General features: G+C 32.5%; 2 protein-coding genes across 3 annotated transcripts; one reads left to right on the top strand and one right to left on the bottom strand.

The window, feature by feature from the left end:
* The first annotated feature begins 1,058 nt into the window (after positions 1 to 1,058).
* Positions 1,059 to 6,859, top strand: LOC101217421. The gene is made up of 13 exons (XM_004138596.3): positions 1,059 to 1,304; positions 1,404 to 1,491; positions 1,856 to 1,955; positions 2,068 to 2,141; positions 2,241 to 2,312; positions 2,642 to 2,719; positions 3,659 to 3,783; positions 4,030 to 4,102; positions 4,506 to 4,567; positions 4,645 to 5,025; positions 5,168 to 5,264; positions 5,718 to 5,926; positions 6,476 to 6,859. Exons 1-12 carry the CDS (start codon positions 1,222 to 1,224, stop codon positions 5,916 to 5,918), a joined length of 1,434 nt encoding a protein of 477 aa, XP_004138644.2. The 5' UTR covers positions 1,059 to 1,221; the 3' UTR covers positions 5,919 to 5,926; positions 6,476 to 6,859.
* A 368-nt stretch (positions 6,860 to 7,227) lies between these two features.
* On the bottom strand, positions 7,228 to 10,468 carry LOC101217422 (uncharacterized protein DDB_G0290685). Of its 2 annotated transcripts, none has more exons than XM_011651612.2 (3): positions 10,316 to 10,468; positions 9,923 to 10,056; positions 7,228 to 7,896 (listed from the first exon to the last, which is right to left on the bottom strand). In XM_011651612.2, exons 2-3 carry the CDS (start codon positions 10,034 to 10,036, stop codon positions 7,456 to 7,458), a joined length of 555 nt encoding a protein of 184 aa, XP_011649914.1. In that variant the 5' UTR covers positions 10,037 to 10,056; positions 10,316 to 10,468; the 3' UTR covers positions 7,228 to 7,455. The 2 variants fall into 2 exon arrangements, with proteins under 2 accessions (XP_011649914.1, XP_004138812.2); XM_004138764.3 differs by lacking the exon at positions 10,316 to 10,468 and adding an exon at positions 10,206 to 10,230.
* Positions 10,469 to 10,683: the final 215 nt, after the last annotated feature.

Here is a 10,683-nt window from a genome sequence, read left to right as displayed (position 1 = left end):
ACACCCCTAGATAATAATTTATAAATAAATTTTAATTATTTTTCAATATTATGCGAATTTTTCTATCATCAATAAGTATCATCCACTTGCAATGTCCAAAATGTTTGATTTTGTTATGTTTTACGTACATATGCATAATAACTTTGAACTTTAAGCATGGTAAGTTTTTAGCACAAACTTAATTATAATTTTGTTAAATGGTATCTCAAATTTAGATAAGTGGGAAGAAATGCTTGTTTAAAATTAAAGTATGATATGAAATTGATTGAAGTTTTTGTTGAATTCTATAGGTATTGTTGGTTAAAAACTTCAATCTATTGAATTTATAGTTTATTACAGGTTTTAGTATTATTATTTTCATTAGAATTATTCGATAAATTAGGTTTAGTTGTTAAATTCGATAAATATTTTTGTTCATTTCACTATTTTTGATAATTTTTAAATAAATTTAAATTAATTTAAACCTAAGTAATTAAAAGTAAATGTAGTCAGACATTTTCAAATAAATAGTAAAAATTGAATAAAATATTTATAAAATATAAAAAACATTTAGATTATACTAAATCCATTCATTGATTATCAATATCATTGATAAAAGTTTATCAACGTCGGTTAGTCTTTCATTGATTAATAATTCACTGTTTTTAATAATTTTTCGTACAACATTATTAAACATGTAAAACTAAATGAAGCTTAAACAAAATTTTATTATCGTATTTAACATAAATTAATTTACCAATCTAATATTTCAAACTTTTTTTTGTTGCAATTTCTAAAGATAAAATTGACCAAAAATATTTTTTAAACATCCATATTTTTTTAATATAGTAAAGATATAGATACATATATAAGGATTGAATTAGCATAATCACGTAAAGCCAATTCAATAAATTAGATCATTTGGTTGTAAATAAATAAATAGGTAAGTAAATTAAAATAACCCTTCATAAAACCCTCAAGGGTTAAAGTTGAGTTCGAGGGGGAAAAAAACCTCAAATATTGAGAGATCCTCTTACGTATTTATTATTTATGCCTTCATTATTTGTTCATTGGATTGGAATATAAATAAAGTTTTAAACGTGAGATGGCATTTCAGTTTCCACACCATCGGCTCCCGCGGTTCAAACTTTCCCCCTTCCGCTCCGACTTCGAAATCCAAATTCAGATTATCGTAACCACAATCTGATTCCACCCACCAGATTCATGACTAGGAATTGATCCATGATGAATCGAAAATTCTGCAACTGCGCTATCTGTGAGAATTCAAATCAAGCTTCCATTTGCACCGGTTGCGTCAATCTCAGGTATCCACGTTCTTCAATACTCTAATTAACTTCCCTGCTTCATTCCGAGTAGATGCTTGTTGAATTCAACTCATCTTTTTCGTTTCAATTTTCCGCCAGATTGAATGACTACAATTCTTCGTTGAAATCATTGAGAGCTCGGCGAGATGTGTTGTATTCGAGGTTGAGTGATGTGCTTGTGGCAAAGGTTTGGTGGTCTTCATCATTGATTTTCGGTCTCTTTAATTTTCTCCACGTTTGAGGTTTTAACTGTCGTGAATGTTCCTTTCTGAAATTCCTCTACCAAATTACCGGGAAAAGAATCTTGGTAGAGTTGCTTTCTAGAAATTGCTGACGATATGGCCGATGCTTCTATTTTTTCAATTATTCTTTTGTTATTTCATCAATTATTACATAGCATTCGATCTTATGTTTTTACTTCGGCTTCGTGTAGTTCCATTTCTTTACTGTTGGTTATTATGTAGGGAATAGTATTATTTATCCATGCAATGTACTTGTGGAGAAAGTGCCCTGGTCCAGAAATTTTAATTTGTTTGATTGTTGCTTCTCAGGGGAAGGCAGACGACCAATTAAACTGGAGAGTGACAAGGAATGAGAAACTTACGAGCTTAAGGGAGAAACTCAGGCGCAGTAGAGAGCAACTCGAGCAAGGTTTTTGAACCTTCAATAGAACATTTGAAATCAATCTATTCCCTTAGATGTTTGCTAAATTATGTTATGTGCAAGTGCTTATCAAATTTAAAAAATTATTTTATTCGATCAGGAAAGGCAGAGATTGAGATGAAATCCTTTGATCTCCAATTGAAATATGCAATGCTTGAATCAGCCCGTTCAGTGGTACTCCTTTTATTTATTTTCTATTTATACTAGTTGTATTACCTTTCCTCCTCTCTATTTAAACATCGAGAATGGTCGTTTGTGGATTTTTTTATGCAGTTGGAAAAACAACGACTCGAACAACTGGAGAAGGCATATCCTGACCTTATTAGCACCAAGAATCTGGGACATGTATGAACTACATTCCCCTTTTAATATGGAATTTATTTTCTAACCTGTCTTTCAAATCTCGTTTCTTTCTAATATATTTTTGCATTAATATACTTGTTACATGTGCCATTTATCTGCACGAACTGTTTAGGCTAAAAAAAAATAGGGGAATGTTTGAACATATATAAATGTAGACAGTTAAACTTTACTTGGTTGATGCCTGAGAATTATGGTTCCCCACCACCCCCACACCCACATATCAAACTATGCTGAAGAATTCTATTTTTTTTTAGTTGGACCTCTTTCACAGTTAACTCTATGCTTAATGTAAAAATGTTTTATGGAAACAGATGGCAATCACCTCTGAACGCCTTCACAAACAATCTGTGGTCATAAAACAACTATGCAAATTGTTTCCACAACGTCGGGTAAGCTCTTATCTGTATGTTCATTTCACTTCCTGACTGCTTAGTACATGCTACTCACTGCTGTTGGCTTTCTAATGAATCATCTTTTTTCATAGACAACTTGATTATATGTTGCACAAAAATGTATTTGGATCTTTCCCCATGGTTACACTTTAGTATTCTATTATTTCAATATGAAAATAACTTTTTTGAAGCTAGTACAGAAACTATCAGGTCTGCTTACTCAAATCTTTCTCCTTTTCTTTTCTTTTTGTCTCAAGAAGTTTAGCATCTGGTCTAGTATGATGAGCCTTATAGAGTTAAAGCTGCAACACATTTCCTTGCATTAATGCAGTGCTTTGTTTTGGAAGAATCGGAAACGGTTCTTACAGGAAAACTACAATTTGAAACCTCTGTATGGCTATGAATTAAAATTTTCTACTTGCATATGAAATAATACCCTTCTATCTCCCTTCGACACGTACTTGTAGTTAAGTGATGTCAGTTTAAGCCAAGGGCTCAGACCTTTTAATTTTTGGTTGCAAATCTATTTTTACTAACAAAATTAAAAAGGGATAAACTTTTTTTGGAGTAGTATACACAATCAAGCTAAAGAACATGACCATTATGGGTTGGTCTAGTGGTAAAAAGGAGATATTGTATCAATATCTAACTAACAGGTCATGGGTTCAATTCGTGGTGGCCACCTATCTAGGAATTAATTTCCTACGAGTTTCCTTGACACCCAAACGTTGTAGGGTCAGACGAGTTGTTCCGTGAGATTAGTTGAGGTGTGTGTAAGTTGGCCCGAATACTCACGAATATAAAAAAAAAATTCAAGCTAAAGAACGTGCTCAGTCCATTAAGTTAAGAAAATGTTTCAAAAGGATGAGAGTAGTTTTTTTTTTTTTGCTGACAAACGTTTTCCCTAACGTGTCCACATTCAAAATATGATTGTAGGTACTAGTTCGTGGGGAGAAAGAAGTGGGACCCGGTGAACCATTTGATCAAATCTGTAATGTGAGCTTACCAAGAAGTCTGGATCCCCATTCTGTTGAACCATATGAGCTTTCAGCTTCTTTGGGGTATCTTCTTCTTTGTCTGAACTATGATGGTTGGGTTTTGAATATTTGTGGTTTATCTGTACACAACACAGATTTTGTAAGATTATGCTGCCTTGGATTCATTTTATTCTTCCTGTTGGGAATGTGCTGTCTCATTTTCTGTACTCCTTACTCCCAAGTGTTATTGATGAGGGCTTCTTCCTGCATTTTTTTATAATCCAATGTTTTTTTCTCATTTAATTGACGTCTCCTTGATTTAATTGGCAGATATATGGTGCAACTTCTAAATCTTGTTGTTCAATATTTGGCTGCACCTGCTCTTCACACCTCGGGTTTTGCAGTATGTACAGTTCTTAAAAATTTCTATCCTACGATGGCTTGGTTAAAATATTTGACAAAAAAAGAAAGTTGTTGCTTATCAAAGTCACTGAAAATTATTTTATAATTATTTTGTTTTCTAATTATGGAGATGGTTAAAGTTGTGGATTTTATCGATAATCTTGATGGTTTAATTGAACATACAGTGTTGTGGAAAGGATAACTGATAATAATGGCTACAAAACTCCTTTTTGTGTCCCAGAAGATGTAAGGGGTTTAGTAAATTTACGTTGTATGAGATGAAAGGATTTCATCTATAAGTCATTCAAATTTAAATTAATATTTTTTCAGTTTTCATTCTTAGTTGTTATTTTCGGCACATCTTCTTTTAGTAATTTGTTCATTCACCTATGCACATATTGTAGGGTTCTTGTTCACGCATATGGCAAAGGGATTCATATTGGAATGCTTGCCCATCTTCTCGAAGGTAAGTTGATTGAATTTGTAACCTGCATTCCAAAGTCTTATTTGTAACTTTTGGACTGAAAGCAATGAATTTTACAGCAATGAGTATCCAGTCTTTATGCCACGTCAAAGTTATTGTTCAACAAGCGGGGAGAATTCATGGTCTGATAAAAGCTCTAGTAACTTTGGGGTTGCTTCGTTGGAATCAGAGAGGAAACCACAATTAAGTTCACTTGAAAATAGAAGTTTCAATTACTCCTCCGCTTCTCCACATTCTATTGAATCGCACAAGGATTTGCAGAAAGGGATTGCCCTCCTAAAGAAAAGTGTAGCATGTGTTACTGCATATGGCTATAACTCCCTTTCTTTAGACGTTCCGTCTGAAGCTTCAACTTTTGAAGCATTTGCTAAATTATTGGCTACTCTTTCTTCGTCAAAGGAAGTGCGTTCTGTTTTTTCCCTCAAAATGGCTTCTTCCAGGTATTTTCATCAAAATTTCACTTTTGGGGTTTTTTCTGACTTTTAAACTTGCTTGCTTCACTAAGTTTTATTTGTCATACAAGAAATGTAGTCATACGGCCTAACCTGTCTGATACACTTGGTTATATCTTCTGCACTCAAGGTCCACCAAGCACATTCAGAAACCGATCAAATCAACGTGGAATGTGAATTCCATCGCATCCAGCATGCTGTTCGAGAGTGGACATTCACAAATAATGGTATGAATTTGCAACTTGACGTTGAATTTTGTATGTTGCATCAATTAGTTATTTAGGTTCTCCCCCCTATCATCTGTTAAAAAATTTAGTTATTTTAAATAAATGAATACAATCATAACTTTCTGTCTCCCTACCATTACCCTCATTTAGATTGTATACTTTGAAGTTCGTTAGTTATCATCACAATAAATCCGTCATATTAAAATCAACTGGAAATGCATGCAGATTTCTCCGGTTATTTCTTCTATATTTTCTTGTCTCTTCTTCTCTGGTTATTTCATATTCCTCTTCCCTTGTTATTTTCCAAATTGTTAAATTAATGACACTCCATATATTTAAAATAGAGAGAATGGATAATCTTGAGAGTACTGTCTGCATATCTGCGGCACTTGGTTTTGTTATTATTTTTTTTTTTTCATTATACATATATTTTTTTTTTGCGTATGAATGCAGAAAACCAATTATGAGAGTAACCTTCCAAGTTCTGCTTCGAGTTATCTTTATGCCACTGAGTTCTCTGATACTGGAAAGAATGATTCCTCTATTGAAGGATGGGACCTCGTAGAGCATCCAACTTTTCCTCCTCCACCTTCCCAAGCCGAAGACATCGAGCATTGGACTCGAGCAATGATCATTGATGCCACCAAACAGTAATTTAATGGGTAACTAAACTAACACTCTTTTCTACTTTTTGTTTTTTTTTAAAGCTGCCACCAAAATCAAAAACACCTAATATTACTTATCTCATGCTGTTTGTTTCTCTTGTACATGCTTTAAATTTTCCTTCTCCAATGCTGTTTCTACTTTGTAGGTTATGTTTTCAAAAATACCCATCTACACGTACAAACACAAGAAAGATTAATCAATCAGTTGTAAATTTCCGAGTTTTGAAGATATATTAGCATATATATATCCTCAGATCGAATATGTCTTGATTTTAGTAGCCTTGCAGTTCAACGTGGATGCAAAAGAAAAATATTTACGTGCATCTGAGTTTGTGTACCCCACTAGATTGTCCAATTATAACTTGTCACATGATAAACTCTTTTTATTTTATTTTATTTTTAATTTTTGTTGTGAATGGAGGAGAACGCATAAAGATGTGTGCATCTTAGTATTACCCGCTCATTAACCCCTTTGTAATATCATCATTTTTGGACTACTAAATGCATATTTATTTCCCTCTTCTTTTCCGTTTGGTATCACATCAGGTTCATGAAGATAGCGCGAGAAAGAGAAGTAGTCGGAACTACCCAATGCTCGACCAGCTTTCGACATGTAAATAATTATGGAGACTTCATAAGGTGTACATCTCTGAACATATTTAGGTTTAGGATAACTTTTATTATTCCATCATATCCGGATTTATTTAGAATTAGGATAACTTGCAGCTATTTCATCATCTTAGCCAATATTATTCTTGGATTATTATTATTGTTTCCCCTCCTTTATTAATGGGTGCACATATAGGAGGAGTTTGTCGATGGGGACGTTTTTCAAATGTACATAGAAACTGGCCTTTAAAATTAGTTCATTCCCTTTGGTGTTACGATTTTACTAGACATGAACACTAAGGTTCCCCCCTTTGATCACTATTTGACTTTTAGTTTTTGAACGCTAATTTCCATAGAATTGGCTATTATAGTTTATGGATTATAATAATTTGTGTATAGAATTTAAACTATTTTAGTTTGGATAGTAAATAGATAATTGTTTGTTATAAATAGTTGCGTACACTCCCTTGAGTTTTTCATATATTTAATATATAAGTAAATTTTCTTTCACCACTGGTTTAAGTTTTTGGGTTAATTGATTATTTAAGACAAGACACTTTCTTACTAATGTTTTAAAAAATCAAGTCAAAATTTAGTAATTACTTAAGGTAGTTTTCAAAAACTTTTTGAAATTTTTAGAATTTGGTAAGGGTTATGTGAACATGTAACAATAGAAAGAGCAGTAGGTGTTTGTTGAATCAATGGAAGAACTTTCATAAAAAAAACTAAAAACATTAGTGCATACACAAAGGCTATAACACTAAGATAGCGATTGCTTTGTTTAGGTCAAATTGGCTGAGAGCTTTTAGTCTCCAAAACTTACAATTGGAAGCAAAGCAGTCTCATTAGGATAATTAGAAAGCGCTTTCACTGTTAGCATATTTTTCCTTTTTCTTCTTCTTCTTCTTTTTCTTTTTCTACTTCTTTCTCTTCTTTGGTGGTGGAAGGGTTTCTTCATCATCCTCTTCTCCTTCAAAGTTGTCTTCCTCTGCATCTTCTTCATCCACGTCATCATCGTCTTCATTATTATCTTCATTGTTCTCATCACTCCCACCATCATCATTTTCTTCTTCTTCCTCATCACCACCCTCACCACTATTCTCACTCCCACCATCACCATTATCATTGCTACCATCTTCTCCTCCTCCGTTAGCACCATCTTTAGTAGGAGGAGCATTTTTACCTTCTTCTCCATTTTCATGCACATCTTGATCCTCTCCAAGTTCGTTATCGCTGTCGTTATTCTCATTCTCATTTTCTTCTCCCTCGATCGGCCTTGTCGTCTGACATTTCCTAGACTTGGATTTCCTTTTCTCGTCGGATGCATCAATGACATCCATCTTATTCGAATCAAGGAACTGGATGAACAATCAAATTTGAATTCATGTCACAACAAAAATATACCCCCCCAACAGTGAGTTAAACAAAATGCAAGAAAGAAGTACAAGCTAATTATAAACTATCTACCAAAAGGAACCAAAAAAGTAGAAGCAGGAATGATGATAAGAAAAGAATAAAGGAATAAACGGAACTCCAAAAAGCGATGTGATTCGATTTCTCGTGGCCCCAATTCGGCTAGGGGAGGAAGGTGACATAATGGGCCAGGGATGCCATTGTTGAGCCGAACAAACACAAGATTGAAGTTTATGTGAAAACTAAATGGGTTGGGTTTAATTTATTCATATACACAGCAATTATATTTAAATTATTAACACATCTACTAACATTCTTTTTTAAAAAATTGCAAAGTTGCCAAACTTAATGAACTTTATATATATCTATATATATATATATATATATACACATACATTTTTTTTCTTTTTCTTTTTCATTTTATATCTTTTTGTGATAAAGAAAACTCTCTTTTCCCCTTTTCCTCCTTTTTTTTTTTTTTGTTTAATAATGTTTACTTGAGGAGGTGGATCAATTTTCCAGATTTATCTACATAAGTTCACAAACTTAGAACACTAATTTCTTTTTACTGAGAAATTGAGATAGAATTAGTGAACTTCACATTTTGTTTTTATACGTGACGTCACAAAATATGAACTCTCATTTGTTAGTATTTCTTTTCATTATTTTTGTTTAATCTTTTAATGTTTACAAACTCTCTGACATTTTTCTATCATCTTTACCTTTTTATTTTTAATTGTTTTCTAGTCTCTTTTGTACAAGAAAATAAATTAATTTGTTGATAAAATCATCTTTCCGTTTTAATTTAAAGAGTTTTTAACATTTGAAAATTATTTACGATATATTTTACAAAATTTAAGAAACATAAAAACTCATACACAATGTCCACACAAACATGTATAGAAAACCTTCCAATAAAACAATGAAAAGATCGAGTAAAATCATTGGAGAGTTTGAAAAGTAAAAGAAAAAAACTAAGAGTTGGTGGCATTATTGAAAAAACTAGAGAGAAAAAAATCCACCCTCACCCCTAAAGTCAAATAATTAAAAAAACGAGAGAGAAAAAGAAATTAGGGAAAATCTCAACAAATAAAACGACGTTGAGGAGAGAGAGAGAGAGAAAATGGAGTCTTTCCTACGTATTCGAAAAAGCAATTGTAAAAAATAGCTTTAAGAATTTGGCTAAGTCTCATTTTATGAAGATTCTAAATAATGACAAAATTTTGGCTCGATTTTTACGAATAATCTTAAAAGTACAACACCATATTCTTGCAAATATTATTTAAAATAGCATGAGGTTGAAGAAGACAGTTTTACTTATTTATATTATTTTAGTTATAAATTTAAAAAAATAAAGTTAGAAGGAAATTTTGCTTATAAAATGATTTTAAAAATGGAAAATAAAATGTGTAAAAAGTCAGAGGACAAAAAGCCTTGGGAATCTCGCCTATCATGAGTTCAAATAAAGACAAATTATGGTCTATACTTTTCAAGTGTTAAAGTTCTATTTATATATATGTGTTTTATGATATAGTCATATGTTCCGTTTCAGTCTCTAGTCATTTGCATTAAAACAATTTAAATGAGGTTTAAATCTAATGGTCTCCTTCAACTTTAATCTTTAAAGGACGAAGGTTCATATTAGTCTTGAAAATCTTATAACAACAAAATATTAGTGATGTGTATTTATAAATATTTTTTGATTTAGCTTTGAAAATTGTTCTTAAACGTGTTTGAAATTGAACATTAACAATACAATCTCAGGAGATATCGTATTGTAACAACAATTAAAAAGGAAAAGAACACGGGAAATTATTCCGACTTAAAATCACTTTCTGCTTCTAACCTTTTCTAAAAGTAAAATTCAAAAGCTCACAAAAAAATATTTAAAATAATAAAAGACAGAATCATCAACATAACAAAAACGATCACTAACGAAGTTGAAAGAAGAAAAGAGAGGTTTAACTTCACCTGAGACGAAGCAAGCAATTCGGCCAAAGCAACAAAGCCAAACAGCGTCGCCGAAATGCCTCCGGCAAACGTTAGAAGCAAACGCTGATGAACAGAAGCAGTTTCGATCTCCATTGTTGTACGGTCCAAAAAATCTACAAATAAGTAGAACGCAAAAACAACCTACTAAGTTAGATCTACTCACAATCCAGTACTTTAAACAACCGCAAGATCATAATAAAGAACAATCAAAATTTATTTATATATATATATATATAAAGAAAAAGAAAACAGAATCGAAAACCTCGAATCATCGTATCTTCCAGATCTGAAAACCTAATCACTAATAGAAACAGAAAACGAAGAAGAAGAAAATAGAAAGAATAGGTAGAATAAGGTTAATTAAAGCGTTACCTGTGTGAAGAAGTGGAGCAGGAAGGAAGAAGAAGAAGAAGAAGAAGAAATGAGTAGTGAGGGAGCAGAGAGAATTTGAAGGAAAAAAAATGAAAGAAAAGGAGAAAGAAAAACAGCGGGAAAGTGAAAGGAAAATGAAGAATGGGAAGAAAAGGAAAGGGAAGAATCAAATTAGTGTGAGAAAAGAGAGAAATGAAGCTCAGAGAGTGTGAGGGAGGTTTGAATATGTGAGACGTGGCAGAAGAAGGAGCGTTGGATATGATTGGGTTGAAGAGAGCGAGAAGATGGTGGAGATTGAAGGAATCTGAGAAAGGGTGTGTTTGGTTACGGGATTAATGGTGGGAATGGAATTAGAATAGAATAAGAAA

Source organism: Cucumis sativus, chromosome 2, assembly GCF_000004075.3.
Source record: "Cucumis sativus cultivar 9930 chromosome 2, Cucumber_9930_V3, whole genome shotgun sequence".
Classification (NCBI taxonomy): Eukaryota; Viridiplantae; Streptophyta; class Magnoliopsida; order Cucurbitales; family Cucurbitaceae; genus Cucumis; species Cucumis sativus.
Note: the sequence above shows the minus strand (reverse complement) of the source record. Positions and strands in the feature narration are given on the sequence as shown.

Excerpts from the sequence above, each read along its gene's own strand:
- LOC101217421 (XM_004138596.3), top strand. The coding sequence starts at position 1,222 with ATGATGAATCGAAAATTCTGCAACTGCGCTATCTGTGAGAATTCAAAT. Across the intron at positions 4,568-4,644 it reads GCTTGCCCATCTTCTCGAAG|CAATGAGTATCCAGTCTTTA; the intron begins GTAAGTTGATTG and ends TGAATTTTACAG. Across the intron at positions 5,026-5,167 it reads CTCAAAATGGCTTCTTCCAG|GTCCACCAAGCACATTCAGA; the intron begins GTATTTTCATCA and ends TCTGCACTCAAG.
- LOC101217422 (XM_004138764.3), bottom strand. Across the intron at positions 7,897-9,922 it reads AATTGCTTGCTTCGTCTCAG|TTCCTTGATTCGAATAAGAT; the intron begins GTGAAGTTAAAC and ends TTGTTCATCCAG.